The 18,327-nt window shown below is 50.2% G+C and overlaps 6 protein-coding genes and 2 non-coding genes across 8 annotated transcripts; 3 read left to right on the top strand and 5 right to left on the bottom strand.

Annotated features, from left to right (window-relative positions):
* Positions 1–270: 270 nt before the first annotated feature.
* QC762_0053800 (uncharacterized protein) lies at positions 271–4,362 on the bottom strand (the record flags this gene model as incomplete). The annotated part of the gene is given in 4 exon segments (XM_062883528.1): positions 271–2,350; positions 2,423–2,583; positions 2,597–4,248; positions 4,332–4,362. The coding sequence occupies 2 exon segments, from the start codon at positions 2,473–2,475 to the stop codon at positions 271–273; spliced, it is 2,133 nt and encodes a 710-aa protein (XP_062744774.1). The 5' UTR covers positions 2,476–2,583; positions 2,597–4,248; positions 4,332–4,362.
* QC762_305580 (uncharacterized protein) lies at positions 2,889–4,226 on the top strand (the record flags this gene model as incomplete). Its single annotated transcript, XM_062888853.1, has 1 exon — positions 2,889–4,226. One exon carries the CDS (start codon positions 2,889–2,891, stop codon positions 4,224–4,226), a length of 1,338 nt encoding a protein of 445 aa, XP_062744775.1.
* Positions 4,363–9,587: 5,225 nt separating the features above from the next.
* On the bottom strand, positions 9,588–10,715 carry QC762_305570 (uncharacterized protein; the record flags this gene model as incomplete). Its single annotated transcript, XM_062888852.1, has 1 exon — positions 9,588–10,715. The coding sequence occupies one exon, from the start codon at positions 10,713–10,715 to the stop codon at positions 9,588–9,590; it is 1,128 nt and encodes a 375-aa protein (XP_062744773.1).
* A 649-nt stretch (positions 10,716–11,364) lies between these two features.
* QC762_305560 (uncharacterized protein) lies at positions 11,365–12,774 on the top strand (the record flags this gene model as incomplete). Its single annotated transcript, XM_062888851.1, has 1 exon — positions 11,365–12,774. The coding sequence occupies one exon, from the start codon at positions 11,365–11,367 to the stop codon at positions 12,772–12,774; it is 1,410 nt and encodes a 469-aa protein (XP_062744772.1).
* A 64-nt stretch (positions 12,775–12,838) lies between these two features.
* On the bottom strand, positions 12,839–12,921 carry QC762_0053770. Its single transcript has one exon. It is a non-coding gene; the product is annotated as a tRNA-Gln (tRNA).
* Positions 12,922–13,055: 134 nt separating this feature from the next.
* Positions 13,056–15,395, bottom strand: QC762_305550 (uncharacterized protein; the record flags this gene model as incomplete). Its single annotated transcript, XM_062888850.1, has 2 exons — positions 14,219–15,395; positions 13,056–14,151 (listed from the first exon to the last, which is right to left on the bottom strand). The coding sequence occupies exons 1-2, from the start codon at positions 15,238–15,240 to the stop codon at positions 13,056–13,058; spliced, it is 2,118 nt and encodes a 705-aa protein (XP_062744771.1). The 5' UTR covers positions 15,241–15,395.
* Positions 15,396–15,398: 3 nt separating this feature from the next.
* Positions 15,399–18,195, top strand: QC762_305540 (uncharacterized protein). The gene is made up of 6 exons (XM_062888849.1): positions 15,399–15,698; positions 15,757–16,491; positions 16,545–16,951; positions 17,006–17,152; positions 17,211–17,581; positions 17,638–18,195. Exons 2-6 carry the CDS (start codon positions 16,245–16,247, stop codon positions 18,053–18,055), a joined length of 1,590 nt encoding a protein of 529 aa, XP_062744770.1. The 5' UTR covers positions 15,399–15,698; positions 15,757–16,244; the 3' UTR covers positions 18,056–18,195.
* A 17-nt stretch (positions 18,196–18,212) lies between these two features.
* On the bottom strand, positions 18,213–18,310 carry QC762_0053740. Its single transcript has one exon. It is a non-coding gene; the product is annotated as a tRNA-His (tRNA).
* Between the last annotated feature and the right edge of the window lie 17 nt (positions 18,311–18,327).

Below are 18,327 nucleotides of genomic sequence, written 5' to 3'. Positions count from 1 at the left end.
GCTCAGTTTGACTGGTTGCCGTCACTGATCACTGAAACATCTCTTTCGCTGAGCTCGGGAACGCGCTGTTTGTTTTGCAGTGGCATCATTTCTCTTAGGACATGTGTTTGGGAAGGGTCTTACGGGATGATATCACTGGCCGTCCCGCACCTGACCCCTCATCAACGTCATCTCCGGAGCTACCCGCTCCGCAACAATTCCCACGGGCAGTTACCACCCCCTCGGGACCCAAGGCATGTTGACTCGGAGGTCATCCATAGAGGCATAATATCAAACAAGAAGCCCGTTTCCAAATTCTAGAAACCAATTATCCCCATCCGCCAACATCATCCCCGTTCCACCTTGTAAATCATCACTGCCCCCGAAAAAGTCAAAGGTCTGTGGAAGCTGCTCCCATTCATTGTTACCGTCACATATATCAACAGTCTCACCTTGATTCCCCAATACCGTTGCGGCCCCGCACGATGGCTCCATGTTCGTCAAGGCTCGCAATCGTTCTTTCAATACCTCTCGGGCCTTACGAATAGCCTCTTCTGCCGCCTCAAGACTCCTTTTCACCACCGCAGGCTCGGTCAAGCCTTCCCTCATAGCATCCACATTAGCCTTCACTAAACAAGCGAACAGATACCCCTTAACATTCGTCTCCCTTCCTTCAATACACCTCCACGTCCACTGTTTTGCCTCCTCAAGTATCGCCACCAAGTCTTCTCTAACCATGCCCCCGGAAATTGGGTCGGAAGCTTGCGTTCGAAGATGAGTTGACAGAACGATGATAACTTGCATGGAAACGGTCCGAAAACAAGCGGATGATTTGGCGACATTGCTTGCGCCAATATCTGAAGTAGAAAAGACACCTCGCCAGATACGGTGTGCTGTATCTACTACAACCACCCGGGAAAAAGCAAACTCTGGTCTGGATAGAGAGGGGAGAAAGAAAGGTAGATGGAGGGCGAGAAGGTGGCGTCTAAGCAGGAGATTGATGTGGTTCACGACAGCTTCGCGGTTCACGTTTGTGAGTGGCGCATTGCTGGAGTGAGAAACGTGCGATAGGAACTTGGCCAGAAGTGTGTATGCTGCTCTGAAATCAAAATCAAGCTTCAAAGCGGTTGGGTAATCGCCTAGTGAAGACCAATCATTGAGAAATTTGACAATGGCGAGGCGTACTGGGAGTGTCTTTCGAAGGGCGAGGGAAATTGCTGTAGAGGTAAATACTCCGTCTGCTTTGGGGATTGCTTGGTCCGAATGCAAGTCCTCATCATTCAAGTTGGATGGAGGCTTTGTGTCAAAGTCTTGGAGAGATATCAAGGGAGGACCTCCAGAGTTCAGGCTGGACTGGACAGATAGCTCAAGGATAGTGTTCCAGATCCTGCGGCGCATTTCTGAGGTGAACAGGTTTGTATTAGGGGATGTTCCAATGACACCATCGCGGTGCAGGCCCATGTACATGGCTGTGCGGAGGAGCGAGCCAACCGAGATCCAAATCATGTCTTCCGCTACACCGACAGCTTTGCGGGCGAGAAGCAACAGCATATGGGATTGAAGATGTTGAAGGGAAAGTTGATGCTTGAAGTCCGGCTTGGAGAGCCATATTTGTGCATCTTGTACCCATTGTGTGGCTTCTTGTCGCAATACCGTGTCAGTATGAGTCGCACCTATGGCACAGACAAGCTTGGCTTGAACAATGAAGGCCGCATTAGTCGGCGGAGTTGGCGATGTGCAGAGAGCATGGAAGTCTCTAGTGAAAGAGGGAATATGCATCACACGAAAGATGCTTTCTGATGTTGAGATGTAGTTCCGTAACAGATCGTCGTGGTCTGGCGGAACGTCGAAGAGTGGTTCATACGGCCAACAAGGGAGCACTCGAGACTTCAATGTCTTTGCCAGACCTTTGCATTCCAGCATGCACCCGACGATGGGAGAAGAATTGTTGCGGAAGTGTGGCTCAAGGATCGCAAATAAGTCTCGAACCAGGGTAATGCTGTTGACCCAGTGGCTTTGGCCGAAGTAGCGGGTCTTGTGTGCTATGCTGAAGGCACCGACGTTCGGTTGTCCCTGGCGGGACTCATGGTGAATGTGAAATGTGCCAGCGATGCCCAGATTAGTCGTGTTAACAAGAGATGGTGGCGTTGGAGGAGTAGTGATGGAGAAACAGCTGGCCACATCGAGTTCGTCGTTCTCATCGTCGACACAGTCATTTGGCAGCGAGGTTGCACTTCTGGGAGTGGTGGCCTTTGGAGGAGAGAGGGGAGGGTCACGGTAAGAGCAACTGGAGCCTTTCGACTTGAGGCAGTTTCCACATGGCGCCTTCCGATCACAGCGGATTTTACGTTTTCTGCAAGTGATGCAGGAGCTATCAGTGGAACTCTGTGGTTAGCGTGACTTCCTAACTCTCAAGTTTCATTACTGAAAAGGAACAACTCACACGGCAGGTCTTCTCCGTCGTCGAACAGCACCACCTTGGCCAGTATGCTCCATCTCGATTCAATCTGCCGGCAAATTCTGTTGATAAAAGACAATATCCGACATCTTTGACAGATTTCGGGAATTTCACATCACATTCGACCGAGGACTCAGGAAATTCACTTGGGAAATTCACTCGGGAAATTCAATCCTTCGGAGCCAACAGCCCGACGTCATTGGTCCAGGCCTCGCTCACCCAACCCAATATGCCGAGTCCGCGATTTTTATCTCCGGCCCGGCCTTATCCACATTCGGCGACTTATTCAACTATTCTCTTCGGCGTTTATATAAAAACATGTCTCGGCATCCCCTAGGGGAAATGCTGGTACAGGCACCGGTGCCTTGGGTTTCTTTTCTACACTTGTCGCATTCTGTTGGTTACCGTTTTGGTTTCTCTAACTTGGTACCAACAGCAATCTCTCAGCACAATGGTAGACTCAGGCCAACCCCCGGCTCCCTCTCAAAGCACATCCTCCCGAAGCAGCTCTGAAAAGCTACCCATACCCGACCAACCTCGAGACCTCGAAAAGACCTCCGAATCTACACCTCCCACACTCACCGACCTCTACGGCCCAGCCCCCGACGGCGGCGCCCGCGCCTGGTTCGTCGCCCTCGGCGCAGCCTGCATCTTCTTCTCTTGCCTCGGCATCGTCAACTCCTTCGGTATCTTTCTCCAATACTATGGAACCCACCAGCTATCATCGCATACCCCCGATCAAATATCCTGGATCGGCTCTGTCACGGCATGCATGCAGTTTCTCTTTGGGGCTATCTCGGGCCCACTCTTTGACCGTTATGGGACATGGGTCATCCGTATCGGAGCTATCCTCTACGTCTTGGCCATCATGATGACGAGTTTGTGTCAAGAATACTATCAGTTCATGCTCGCTCAGGGGGTCTTGACGGGATTAGCGTCGGCAATGATACAAGTCCCTGCTTTTGCGGTCGTGTCACAGTATTTTGACAAGAAGAGGGCTGCAGCGTTGGGGTTGGTGGTTAGCGGGAGTAGCATTGGAGGTATTGTCTTCCCTATTGCTTTGGGAAAGATGTTGAATGATACCAGTCTGGGGTTCGGGTGGTCGGTTAGGGTGATAGGGTTCATTGTGGCGCCTATGATGGTGTTCTGTTGCTTTTCGCTGAGGGCGAGGTTGCCGCCGAGAGAGACGAAGTTCTTCCTATGGTCAGCGTTTACAGAGCTGAGATTTGTGGGGTTGGTCGCTGCCGGGTTCTTTGTATTGCTAGGGATGTTTACACCGTTGTTTTTTCTGCCCTCGTATGCGGTGTCGAAGGGGATGGACAAGATCTTGGCGTCGTATTTGCTGGCTATCGTGAATGGAGCATCGACATTTGGGAGGATCCTACCAGGAATTCTGGCCGACAAATATGGGAAACTGAATATCTACGGGTTTGGGTCATTGTCGACGGGGATTGTGGTCCTGTGCTTGACCAAGGCTACTGATACGGCTGGGTTGGTGGTGTATGCTGTGTTTATTGGGTTGGCATCGGGCACGATTGTGTCGGCGAACTCGGCTGCGTTTTCAACTTGCACGACTAATCCGCAGAACTTGGGGACTTACATTGGGATGGGTTTGGCCGTTGGTTCTATCGCCATCTTGGTTGGGCCACCGGTCAACGGGGTGCTGCTGGATAAATATGGGGGATTCTTGGAAGCTTCTCTGTTCAGTGGTATCATGTGTCTGGCTGGAGGGGTTGTGATTTTGGCGACGAAGCTGACGACTCCTGAAGGGTTGTTTGGAAATGTGTGAACTTTTGGCGTATCTCTGGAGCCTGTCACATGTTGTTGAATTAGCTTAGAACTCTCAACTATACACGATATGGAAATAATTCGGTCAGATAACCACCCGGCTTACCATCAGACCAAAGAGTGTGGCATGACGCGTCCGAAGCTTTTGGTCAAATGTGAACGTACCTTTGTCGGTTCTCTCATTGGTGCGAACCCGAGCAATCCGAGCAACCTCCAGAATGGAAACGTCATACCACTGCTGCTGGGCGGCGCCAACACTGGAGGCAGCCGGCATAAGTACTGCACAAGATCCTATATGCTGGATATAATTCTCTGGGCATGTTCGCACTTTTGGTCCATCAGTTCTTTTCGGTTGCACATCTTCATTTTTGAAGATCGGTGTTTCTTAACGCCTGCATTCAGCTGAATTCAATTCAAGAATTTCGCCAAATCATCTCGTCCAGGCATCCATTCATCGCACAAACATGGCCAAACTCAGCAAAACAACCCCCTACAACCCCCAAGATGAGCCTGTCTCGCCCTCCGATCCTCCTCCTTCTTACGAAACAACCCTCCAGCAACACTCCCAATCTCAATCCCAGTCCCATTCCCAATCTCAGTCACAGTCCGACCAGCCCAAACCCCAACAGTCTTGTACTCCATCCCGTCCTCACACCTGCGGGTACACACCCCAACCACCAATGCAACCCCAACCAGATAACCTAACCAAACTCTTCAACGACGAGCGGTACGCCGTCCACGACAGCAGGCCAGGATGTTTCTGGTCGTCAACAGGGGGCTGCTTCTTTTCGACGAGGGGCGGGTGTTTCTGCAGTGATAGGGAGGGATGTTTCTGCAGTGATAGGAACGGGTGTATCTTCAGTGATAGGGGGGGTTGCATCTTTAGTGATCGGGGAGGGTGCTGTTTTGGTGATCGGGGGGGTTGCTTTTGTAGTGAAGGGGGGAGGGGGGGTGCGTGGGGGGATTGAGTGAGGAACTTGGGGTTTGGAGGGTGGGGGGCCTGGCTAATTTGATCAAGTCATAAAAGGAGGTTTTTGGACTGTTTTGGGCTTGGTGGTTGTTCAAAGACATGGAGTGGGGGCGTTTCCTCTCAATGCTCACAATGTTTTCACAGTGTATGCACGGCGGTAGTTCTTTCTCTTCAAGATTCTGCTATGTGAAAGTCTACCTACCTGTAAGAAACTACCTATGGGAAACATGGAGACCTTGTATAAACTGATCTATTGCTATTGTACGAATATCCTTTCTAGCAGAGCTATCAATCTTTCTTGCTCATCCTTAACCTGCTGGGGGCCCTCCCCTAAGCCGCCACCGCTGCCAATGCCTGTTCTCTGCTTGCATCTTCAAGCATCTCAATGATGGTATCATTGCCATGAACGCGCGCCAAATCCAGCGGCGTCTTACGAGTGTCCGAGAAGACGTCAACCTTGGCCCCGTGCAAGAGGAGGAGGGTTACGACACCCTCGCGTCCATTGCCTGCCGCCCAGTGAAGCGCAGTCCAGTCAAACAGAGACCGGAAATTGGCGTCTGCCCCCCTTTTGGTGAGAAGGTCTTTTTCTTCGGCGTAATGCCCACCCGCCGCGGCCCAGTACAAGGGGAACCCAAAGTTCTTGTCAAGAGCATTGACGTTGTCCGTCTTCGCCTCGTCCTTGGGGGGATAAGAGATGGCTATGAAGTGTTTGTCCCAGGCAGAAAGCTTCTGGCACCGCTTGACAGACATGCCGTTGGTTGTCATCCAGGGTTTGATCTCGTACATCATGACCGACTGCCTGTCGAAACTCGACCACTGCATCTTCATCTCCTGAACCTTCTCATCGGTTTACCGGTACAAGATCTCTCGGTTGACACGGTCCTGGCTCCAGTTGCGCGGCTCATTGCCGTAAAAAAGGTAGATGAGATTCTTGTTCCACGAGATGCCGCCGGCGGGGGATTGGTGCTCGTGTACGCAATCAAGGGCATGCCCGAATTCATGGAGGACCGTGCCCTCAAATTCCCCAGCTGTTGGATCCTGAAAGTTCATCGTGGCCTTGTTCTGAGGCATGCCCCGACTGAGCGTACCGATACAGGATCTTGTGGGTTTTCGTGGGTTGAAGGAAATGCGAATCTCCACAGGATCAGTATCGGTTTCGTCGACAAAGTCCATTTTCAGGTTAGCATAGGCAAGCCACTGCCGTGCATAGGTTTTGACCTTCTCGTGCCAGTTGGGGGTGCCGTCCAGGAACCGAACCCGAAGGGTTTGTCCAGCTTTCCAAGTCCAGCTCTTGCCAACAGCAAGCTCAGAATACTTCTCCGCCTGGCCTTCATCAGAATCGTCAACATGAAGTTCAGGGTGCATGGAGGCGCAAGGACCATTGACGCATGCAGCAATTTCGAAAACGATGGCTCCCACAGATGCCTTCAAATCACGATCGAGTAGATCCTGCTGCTCGAGAGGAGGACCTATAACGATGGAACCAGAAGGTAACATATCCGAATTTTCAGGCATTGAAGACGTTGCCAATGCCACTTCGGACCCCTTTTCCGCAGCAAATGTCAGCGATTGGTGAAAAGATCGGACAACGTGAAGTGAATGACAAAAAAGGGATCCAACCTTACCTCTTTCTGGCACGCCACGAATGTTTTGATGGCTAGTTCACATGAAGGCATGTTGAGAATGCTGTCGCAGACCTCAGCAACAGACTTCTCGAACTGAGTCATGCACCAAGTCTGGTTAGTACTGAATAAAAAAAGAGGTGGAAGTAATCGGGTGAATAGATACCTCATGACGGAGAGATTCGACATCTGCTGCATCAGAACGGGCGATCTCGGTAGCCTGGTGCTGTCAGAAGTCATTTCTAATGGTCAAATAACATATTGGGTTTTTACATAAATGTTCCAATCGTCGCCCACGAATCTTTTGAAGTCAGGGCCCCAGATCTCCCCGATGTAGGCCTCAAAGACACGCAGGTTGGAGGCTGCAGAAGCGGTGGGCTCGAGCTGCATGTTCGTCTCACATTCCGTCTCGAACTCCTCGGCGGTGACCTATTTGTTTGGTGCCCTGGTTAGCTTCCAGTGCTCGACAACGACGATGGGCTAGGTAAGTATGATGTGGAATGGAACCAATGACTAACCTTGTAATCATACTTAAAAAATACAAGCCTCCATCGAAGCCAAGAGAACTGCCATTCCTTCTCACGTGAGAGGGACCTCAAAGCCTTTACGGACTCATAAACGGTCCGCGCGAACCAGTAGCAGTGGCGACGAAAAAAGATGCTGTATTCCGGGGCCTTCTTTGTGGTGGTGTAAAGTATTTCCGCGAAATCCACAACTTTCAAATCGACATCGTTCTCAAACTTGAGCGATGCAAGCGGAAGAGGGAGGACGGTCTGGGTTCCACCTGAGTCGGAGCTGGAGCTGGAACTGGAGCCGAAGCTGAAGGGCGAGGACCCATTGGAACCTGGCGAAAGCGGTTCCCATTTGGAAGCCTTCCACTTGCCGAGAATGACTTGGTCCTGCTTTGTCTGGCATTCGGCGATGATTCTGGTTCGGAACGAGGTATCCTGATCTTCGACAATGAATTGCAGGTACTCATGGGACACGATAGAGTCCAGATTCTTGACATGAGTGATGCTCTTGACGAGGCAGCGTTCGTACAGAGAGCGGCTCTTGGTCAAGGCCTGGTACCATTCTCTGGTCGAGTACACCTGTTCTTCGTCAACGAAGAGGTAAGGAATTGAGGGCATGGTGGTGGATCGTCGCAGTTCTGATGATCCGATTTATGTGATGCGTACGATTTGAGGGTTCAGAGCTGAAAGGAAGAGATAGAGAACAAGATTAGCTACTTTATAGTGATCTGGGCAGACCGGAAATACCCTTCATCAGCTCAGACAATTATCCCTCTCACCAAATCCCAACCGCGTTTTCCGTTCAAGTTTGTGGCTCCTGTTCTTCACGGGCTCATGCGGTTGATCTTTACACAACCTTACCAATCCAATCAAAGCCTCTAGCCTAGTCACGGACTCTAAGAAAGCAGGATTCTGGTTGCTTTGGCGTGTGAGAAGAGCTCTTCAACTAACCAGTGTGTGGCAGTCGAGAGTAACCGAGTGGAACAAAACTTACCCAGTAGTATGCATATCCACCCAAATCCTACACACCTCAGCAAGATGGCTCGCAATCTGGAATTCAGAGCCTTCCACTTATAATACCCAGCAGTACGAATCATGAAAGATGCGTGTTATTAAAATCAATGTCAATGGTCCAATAAATCACATAGCTAGGTATCAAGTTATGTTGTCAATGCCCACCATTGAAGTGTTGAGTCTTAGAGAACGAGGCTTCACATGAAAGACCTTGCCCTGCCCCCTTCAAAGCTTGATATGCTGATTAACATGAAGCATTTACAGATACCCAACTCGTTGCAGACAGAACCAAGTGTATAGGTAATTGACAAAGTTTCATCAAAACCTCACCCTGGATGCCAGTGAATGCGAGTATCAAGCCATGTGGGGCGTGGACGTAAGCCCACTGCATGTGTCTTGCTCCTCCTCATCTTGCAACCTGGACCACGGCCTCTTGCTTCTTCTCTCAATGCATCACCAATAGCATCACCTTTTCCCAGACCTTTGTTGACATCCCACTGGCATAAAACAACCTGAGGTTGCAAGGTTCAAAAGAGATAGAACCCGAATTACCTGATAGCGTTTCTTCCGGCGATCCTATACCCTCTGATTGGTTGACATCATCATCAACGGCAACGATGTCACTCGTGTTGCATTTTTGGGCTGCAATGTATCCTGTCATCACAACCGCTTTCCTTCATGCCCACTCATCCCCAGGACTTTTAGACTGGACCCTGGGTTTACCGCCCACTTATGTAATAGGTAGGAGCAGGTCCCCTAGAGCGAGCATGCAGATCCAGGGTCCTTCGAAAGGAATGCTGGGTCAAGCGCTGTTTATACGTGACCCATCCAACGTAACCACGCCTACCTAAAATAGTTCACAAACCCTCAAACTCCATGATGAGACATAGCGGGGTACTCAAAATGTGGGCTAACAAATCTTTGCAAAATCGTCGCGGCAACTGCGTGTGGTTCAGCCCTGTGAATGATGAGCTAATGATAACATCAAAGCAAACACCTAGTTCAAGGTCTAGAACATACTACCGAACAAGATGTTATGGGCCTATTAAAGGACCTTCGTTTGCAACGTCTTGAACCGGGCACTTTCCAAAGAACGCCACAAGCAAATTTGTTGACTCACGACTGGCGGGGATATAGATATGAAACGCCAAAGTGATAGCAAGATTTTGATATCGCACAGCGGGAAGTTATCTAGTCTCATTTGTCATTCTTGCTTCCCAGTATCATGTGCCCACCCCTAGGGGTCACCACCCTTTCCGAGCGGCCCTTAATTCCTCGAGGACAGTTTTTATCCCCGCAAGTTCCAACTCGTGTATAGTCTCCTCAAAGAGTTGCTTCATGATTGACATGTGACCTTCCTCATAAACCTGATATCCAAACGGGCTAACCTCCCAATCCATCACAAAGCACCCATTACTCTCTGCTCCTTTCGTGACGACAGCATCCACATACGTCCAAGCCCCATCCTTGATATCCCTCGCAGTAATAGCCTTGACCAACCTGATCGCCCCAACAAGCAAAATACCACTTGCCTCCCTCTGCAACTCGGTGCCTTTGCAGAAACCTGGATCAACAAGGTTGGTGATGAGTTGATCAGAGGGCGGGAGATAACCCCTCCGGATCAGCTCGGCAAAAAACATCTGACCCAGGAGCTTGGATACAAAGTAGTGGTTCATTGCTTGGTATGCTCCTTTCCCATTCGACGAAGGGGATGTCGTCAGGTTGTTGAACGATGACAGAAAGGGGACGCCGGGGGAAGGTGGGGAAAGTTTGGAGTTATATACACCACCAGAGGAGACAATGGTGAGCCTACCTGGGTTGCCGCCAGAGACAGATCGCATGATGGGTATCAACAAGATGGCTAGGAGGAATGTGCCGAGGTAATTGACTTGTATGACACGGTCGTTTCCCGTGACAGGGTCTAGGCTGAAGTTTGCTGAAACGACGCCAGCGTTGAGGATGGCAATGTCCAGACGGGGCTTGGTGATGTCGGTGTTTGAGAACTTGTCTGACAGGGCGGAAGTAAAGGATTGGATGGAGGGGTAGGACGACATCTCGAGGTGCATGAATGTGATGGTTGCAGAAGGGAACTTGCGACGGAAACCTGAGGCGACCTCTTCTCCTTTCTCAGTGTTGCGGACTGCGATGATGAGGTGGGAAAGAGAGAGTGATAGGAGGTCGTGGGCGGCATGGTAGCCCAGTCCGGTGGTTGCACCGGTGATTAGGGCTGTTTTGCCTGCCAACGAGGTGGATTTTGTTAGGGTAAGGCGCTGAGGCTTGGTGCGGAATTGAGAGGAAATGAATATGGAGGTGGCGGACTGGGTTGGGCGACCTAGATCGAGGGATGCAGAGGAGGTTGAAGATGGCGTCATGGCGGTGTTGCTTTGTTTGAACTATCGATCGGGATAGAACGCTGATTTGACTACTCAATCATTGAGAATGTGGGGCTTTGGGTGATTTATACAGGAGATTTTCGTCTTGATGGACGAGAGCTGAGTTGTAGAAGCAATAAAGACACAAAGGACGACGACGACCCCAGAGACGACTGTTTACCGAATTGGGATTGTAGTTGAAGCTTGGCGGGTCTTGTTGGTCTGTAAAAACTACCTAGCCTCGCCGACGAGGTTTCAGCTCTGATGAATAAGCTCGCTCAAAGTTGAGGAAGGCATAATCAAGCTCCGTGGCGCCGAACGTTCGGGCCCGTGCCGGTCCCACCTCTCCGTGATCCACCTTTCCCGAAGGGGAAAGTAATCGTGTCTTGGCAAAGCAATCCCGTGTGGGTCCATCCTTCGAGCTGACAGACGACATGTTGGATGCCTTTCGACGTCCGCTATTTCCGCTCCCAAGACTTTTGCATTTTCCATATTTGTTCCCAAACTTGCTTCCTCTTGTCCTGCGAGTTTAATCATCACCTCGATCTATCTGCTCGTAGTCATACTTGGCAAGAATTTGCCGGTCTCACACAGCCGTCACATCTTTTTTGTCGATACAGATACTGCGACGCTGAACCGATCCAACAACATGCCGGCAAGGAAAAACCACGCACCCAACTCGAACACCCCCCTTTTCATAGTCAACTCATCAGCCAAGATCGACCCTGCATCCAGGAAACAGATCCGCAGCCATGTCATGCGAGGCAAGAATCGAAAGCGGGCCAGTCAGAAAGACAAACCCCTGATTCGCTCCTGGATCAACGACTGCCAAGTCGCAGACTACTCTCCCAATTCGATTCCCATTCCACCACGAGTCGGCAATGACCTAAGCCACATTGCCTTCATAACCCCGCTGGCACCCTACATGCAGGAACTCATGTTCCAGTTCTTCACAATCATCAAACAATCCGCCTATCCCGTCGAGACCTGCGTCCAGCCAGACAGTCGTCAGTGGGTGGAATACCTCACCTATGACCAAGCTTACCTTCACTCGGCCCTATTCTCAACCAATGCCTTCTTCGACTGGCGCCGCTCAGCAAAATTTGGCAATGTTACTCTGCAACACCTTACCACATGCATTTCCCGCCTCCGACAGAACCTCCTCGACGCCTGCCTCGCAACTTCAGATTCAACCATCACCACCGTGAACACCCTAGCCATGATGGCTGACCTCTTCGGCGACTACGACAACGCACGGAAACATCTCCAAGGTCTTTCCAAGATCGTCGAGGTCCGAGGAGGAATAAAAGCACTTCAATACAATCCCCAACTGCAGTCAAAGATACTGAGAGCCGATCTTGGCCTGGCCCTGTCGACCGGTGTAAAGCCGCTGTTTTTCTCGGAGGGGTTCTCCTGGGAGCCTTACTTATCCTCTCAACCACAGTCCACCTCATCCAAACCAACCGGGGCACCAGCATGGGACATGTCCTTCGTCACTGACCCTCGCCTGTTGAACGTCTACCTTGACCTCCGGGAATTCTCTCGCGCGGCTAATCTCGCAAAGCAGATAGGCAGCAAGATCGGGGCGGCTGAGTATCTTGAGACGCTGATCTCGGTGCAGTACAGGTTGTTGGCTTTACGTCATGAAGACGGTCTGTCGATGACGGCAGAGGAAAGACTGTTGAGTGTGGGTATGTTGGCTTTTACCACTACGACTTTTTTGCATGTAAAGGGGTTGCCGTTCAAATTTCCTCATCTGCAGGAGCAGGCGAGAGAATGCCTTCAAAATCTGGATACCAAAAAACAAAGCGGAAACCTAAGGTTGTGGTTTTTGTTTGTGGTGTATATATCGGCGCTTGGTAGCCACGGGACAGCGGAGGATGGAGGACTGTTGGTTGAGAAGGGAAGGGAGATTGTGGAGGTGATGAAAGGTGAGAAGAGTGAACTGGGATGGACTGACGTAAGGGATATCTTGATGGAGGTTATGTGGATTGATTGGGTGCATTCTGAGGATGGGACAGAGTTTTTGGACAAGATAGCAACTGTGAGAAAGGATTGAAGGGTTGTGTGACGCTGTAGACATGGGAAAGACATGAATTGCAAAAAAAATGGATGATGATATGAGGTCCTACCCGGACTCGAACCGGGGTTGCCGGAATGCTCTGATATTCAGAATCCGAAGTGCTAACCGCTACACTATAGAACCTGGAATGTTCTGTAGCTGCAATGGTCGAGAAATTGTCTCAACTTCTCTTTCCTTGCTCGTTGTGTGGGATGGAGTTATGTCCCCACCAGGGCAAACCCATGCTGAGTCATAAGAGGTTCCACATTCAACCTCCTTCATCCCAGGTTAATCTCTTTCCAATGAGGCCCCTGACCAAAGCCTAGATGCAATGCTTTTTTTCTGATCCAGCCATACCCTCTTCTCTCGGCAATTCCACCATCCCATTTCACCAGGATAACATTATAATGGAGGCCGTCACAAATTTCTACCTCTGTGGGCCTCCAAGTGTCAAGTACGTATTTTTCATCGTTCCGAAATGTCTTCTGTGGGCACCCCTCAGAGAGAAGAACCACTTCAATTGGTTCAGAGTCGTGAAATATGATGTCACTCTCTGAACCCCCCAAATCATCAAGACTCATCCATCCACAATCTTCACCATTAGCCCCGAGTAGTCGAGCGTCACTGGTAAAGACATCTGTCATTTGGATTGTGAGTGTCAACACCCATGTCCAGAACCTCAAAATTGGGTACGGCTTAGGGTTATGGATTGGCCTCGGCAGCGTCTCCAATGACAACCCAGATTGAAACTGTTGGAATGAAACACGCGGTTCATTAGGGTAGAGCCAGCTTGCTCTCCAATCTGTGGTGCCTTGTAATGTTCGGTGGTGAGTTCGGTTAATTTGGTCGATTACTGACGTTGTTCTCCCGCTGCTATCGGTGGTGTACCAGACTATCCAAGTCCTGTGGCTCTCCAACCATTCGTCAATCTTCAGCTGGCTTTCAAACTCCTCCAAAAATATCATCCGCACCTCCCCTCGCCAGCCAGCCCACGAATAGCTTGGAAACCCAGGCCGTCGAGTAACATTGTTCCCCTTGAACAGGAGAAAAATATCGAGATGCGCGACTGGCAAGCCCTGAACTAGGGGATATCCAACCTTTATTGACACTCGCCTCATGATGCCTCCCATGGCTCGGAGCACATCTGCGTCGTTGCCGAGAGACCGGCCTGAGTATTGGCGGATCAAACTGCCGTACACTCGTAGAGCAGTGAAGGCAGACTCCCCTAGATGATCCATGGCTCGGGGAACCACCTGGTGAAATTGCGCGAGGTTGTCATTGAGCCTTTCATGATATTCGACCCTGTTACACCGAAAGACAACTTGGTCTCTGAAGAAGTACAAGTTTCGGCGCGATAAAATGCGCTCTTGAAGCCTAAAACGGCGACTGCGTCAGCAAAGATCAGAGTATGGTTCACGTATTGTAGAGAAGAAAGACCTACGTCCACGCTCTGGTCATGTGCGGACTCTCATGCATTGAGAGGTCAATGCTTGTTATCTTTCCTAGGAAGATGCCTGGTTTGATTTCATGAGCCAAGCACCCTACCTCTCGGCTGCCCGTCTCAATGCCAGGCAGCCCAGCATTGGCGTCGAAGCCCGAGGCGGCGACGACAGTAACCCATGCCCGTTCATACACTTGATCCATGAGCTCGATGCCTGGCTCAAGATCGCTAGGGTCGTTTTGAACTAGACATAGAGAATCAACCCACAGATAACGCAGGCCGAGCTTCCGGGTAAGTGTTATGGCATCACGAATTGTTTCCGGGATGAGATTCCAAGCCTTGTTGATACTGTCACGGTACTTGAGTTCTTTCCTGTTGGCCTTTGTAATCCTGAAGTTGGGGACGGAGCCCCAGACATAGCTCAACGCCACATATGGTACTATGTGATTCAGTTCTACCACGCAATTGAGCTTGACATCAATGCAGCGAAGAAACTGAAGACCTGGATAGGCTTGCTCAAATGACTCCCCGGCTGGAGCGACAACACACTGATGTTTGCGTGAGCATTCATCGATCCACCTGGCAGTGCGTTCAATGTCAACCGTTTTCGAAAGCTCATAATGCAAGTAATTGCTTCGACCATGATCCCTATGGTTTGCCGCAAGAAAGCAGAGCCCAATTGGAGCATGCCCTGGCCGGGACGAGTCGGCCCTGTCAACTAAGAAACATCTTCGACTAGGAAAAGCAGGGTCCAGACCATAGTCCCACTTGATGGAAAGAAGTGTAGAGTCGGGGTTGAAGTTGAAGTAGACTGGCCTTTTGGCGTGTCGATAGAGAAGCTCGCTAACCAGTCGACAGACCGGACATGTGCTGGTTCGAATTCGTGAGGCAGTGCCGATATCCCAAGTTGAGTTGTTGCCAAGAAAGATGGGGCTATCTGCGTGTAGCAGATCAAACGGGATCCTCGAACAGTATTCGCACAAATCCGGGATAGAAACATTGGGAGTAGAATACTGGGCCATGGTGATGAAAAGATTTGATGTTGATGAGTGGAAGGAACGAGCGCTTTCTGATTAGGCAGCACTGCTCATTGGGCTCTGTGCCCCATCCACGTGATATCGTATCAAGCACCATCGCTGGTAAGTCCGCCCTGGAGCGGCAATAGGAAGGTGCGCTGTTGCACTTCGTCACCCCAAGGCCGTCTTGCCAAAACTCGTAAAACATACTTCCGGGCAACAAGTAACTCAAAATGAAGGCGATATCATCTGAGTCCCCGACGGCCCTCTTCTTTCCTCGAATTAAGCGATCGACAGACTCACATTACTATTTCATGATACAACAAGCACCCTTTATCTTGGCAGCTCAATAGCGCTTACCCTCGAAGTGCACGATGCAGCCCTTTTCTCTCTATCAAAGTCTTGACATCTGTTTACGAGGGGAAATGATCGGCTACACAACCATCAGTGCTGCTGCATAAAAAGTGTGTGTTCACCTTATCTCTGTCCAGACATTCGGCACGAAGTTCTTACCCTTTCTAGATAGAGATACCGCCCCCACAACCACGATGTGACTCCCGAACATCCGATAAAAGGCGACACCAACCGTTGTATCGCTGTGAGATGGGAATGTTGATCAACGGCAAGCTGCGGGCTGAATCACGCATGCATAAGGCTATTAGCTCGGCACCTGTTCACAAAGCACACATGTGTTAGTGTTTCACTACTTCACCAAACCGAGGGGACAGAGACCCTAGATTATTGGCCTGCAACACACTCACAAGATGCACCATACTTCCCTATATTGGCATGTGGGTTTAGTGATCAGAGATGGTGGCTCATGCAGCGTGCTCGCTTGTGTTGTTGAAGCCAGTCTAAAACTGGATGTATTAAGAGCGATAGTTCTGGACATATTTCTTCAATATTGGGAGGAGTTGTCTTTAACCTCATCTTCTCGCCCATGCCAAGTCTCAAGGTTATGCGGGACTACTCGCCTGATACCTATTTGACGTTCTTTCACGCTCACAAGCATGACCAGAACGACTACAACAACAATGGCGCTCTCATTCTCGCTTCTACTATCGATTTGGCCATTGCTTGTCGGAGTTTGCGCTATTTACTGTTTGTCTATAGCAGTCTACCGACGATACTTTTCCCCTCTCGCCTCCATTCCTGGACCCTTTTTCAACGCCATCTCCTACCTTCCCATCCTCTACCAACAAGGTATTCTGGAAGGTCAGCTACTACATGCCTTGGAAATATGGCACGCTCAATATGGTTGGTTATTTCGGCAATCCCCCAAGTAACGACATCTAATGTGAACCACCCAGGCCCGATTATCCGTATCTCACCCAACGAGATTCACCTTTCCTCACCTGAGCACTATGAAACAATATACTCGAACTCCCTGAGGACAGGCTTCTACAAAGATCCTGCTTTCTACGGACCGATGGAGGGGCCGATCAAGACCCCCGTTATGCTGACCATGATCCCGAATGAGGAACACAGGGTGAGGAGAATGGGCATGAATCCATTCTTTTCCCGAAGGTCCGTTCTTGGCTTGGAACAGATTGTCAGAGACAAAACCGAGAAGTTGGTTAAGATGGCCGAACAATTTCTGAGTCAGAAGGGTGGCGAGTTTGATGTGCACAGAGCCACGAGGGCACTCACGGTCGATATCATCACCGAGTATGCCTATGCGAAATCCTGGAATTATATGGATTTGGCTGACTGGCAAGTCCGCCATGGGATATGAACCTGAAGCCTGGGCTAACAGAAGAAAAGGGGCGAGGGATATCAGGAGGCTATTAGAGCTGTTCAGACTTTCTTCCCCTGGTTCCAAACCTTCCCTTCCCTGGTACCGGTCTTTGGGCTGGTTCCGGACTGGGTGATGGTGAAGCTTTATCCACATTTTGGAAAATGGTTTGACAGTCTAGAGGTATGTCGCCCAGTGCCACTTTTCTGGGGAATGGCGGGTGTTAATGCAGAATTGACAAGTTGTTCAGCAATCTGTCGCGGAGGTCAAGAGGGATATCGCGCTTGGTATCAAACCTCCTCGGAGAACCATCTTTCATGAGCTTATTGATCCCGAGCTTTCTGAGACGACAAAGGATCTGCCGTCGCGTCAAAAGCTTCCAGATGCTGTTGTCTTTGCTGACGCGGTAAATGTCACCGGAGCGGGTGTCGAGACTACAGGCGCCACCATTTGCAGGGCGCTGTACGAGGTTCTTGACTCGCCTGAGATTGCAAGGAAGTTGAGGGAAGAGCTGAAGACGGCTCTACCTGACCCTTTTGTTGTACAGAATATGAGTTTGATTGAACTGGAGAAGGTGCCTTATTTGACGGGGGTCATCAAGGAGACTCTAAGGTAGGTACAATATCTACGTGACAACGGTTGATGAAAGCCACGCTGACACAGAACAGACTCAGTCCAGGTGTACCTGGCCACCTACCCCGTGTCGTTCCTTCTTCGGGCGCCACGTTCGACGGGTATACACTTCCACCCGGCACAGTAGTTAGCATGAGTGCCTGGTCGATGCATCACAACACTGAGATCTTTCCGGACCCAGACAAGTTCGATCCCACACGTTGGACCGATCCAGATGTGGACGCCGTTCACGCCAGAGAAAAGTGTCTTGTGTCCTTTGGCCGAGGAACGCGCAATTGTACTGGTCAGAACTTGGCCATGTGCGAACTTTACTACAGTGTGGCAAGCATGATCCGGAGGTGGGATGACTTAAAGGTGCATCCTGATTTTGGAAGGGAGGATATGAAACTGGTAGAGTTTTTGTTGTCGTATCATCCAAAGAAGGCAAGGAAGTTGAAGCTTGTTAGGGGTTGACCTAATATTGAATAATGCAAATTGTAGCCAGGGAGCATTCTGATCATTGAATTCCTGATACACCTAGAGAGTATGGTAGTGCAAAAATAGGCAGGCGGTGGAGCTTCCGATATGATGTCAAACTTTGTATCTGCCCTCCATCAAATGATACCTCACCGGGTGACTAGTCTAGTGGTCAGGACGCTTCGTTGTGGTTATTCGCAAGAATATCACATACGATCCGAAGAAACCCCGGTTCGATTCCGGGGTCGCCCATATATTTTGCTCTGATC

This window comes from Podospora pseudocomata, chromosome 3 (genome assembly GCF_035222375.1).
Source record: "Podospora pseudocomata strain CBS 415.72m chromosome 3, whole genome shotgun sequence".
Taxonomy (NCBI): Eukaryota; Fungi; Ascomycota; class Sordariomycetes; order Sordariales; family Podosporaceae; genus Podospora; species Podospora pseudocomata.
This window is presented reverse-complemented; position numbering and strand designations above follow the sequence as displayed.

Bases quoted from the DNA above. Each gene is read 5' to 3' on its own strand.
- QC762_305540 (XM_062888849.1), top strand. From the start codon at position 16,245: ATGACCAGAACGACTACAACAACAATGGCGCTCTCATTCTCGCTTCTA. The intron at 16,492-16,544 runs GTTGGTTATTTC...TGAACCACCCAG, and splicing joins AATATGGCACGCTCAATATG to GCCCGATTATCCGTATCTCA. The intron at 16,952-17,005 runs GTCCGCCATGGG...AAAAGGGGCGAG, and splicing joins TGGATTTGGCTGACTGGCAA to GGATATCAGGAGGCTATTAG.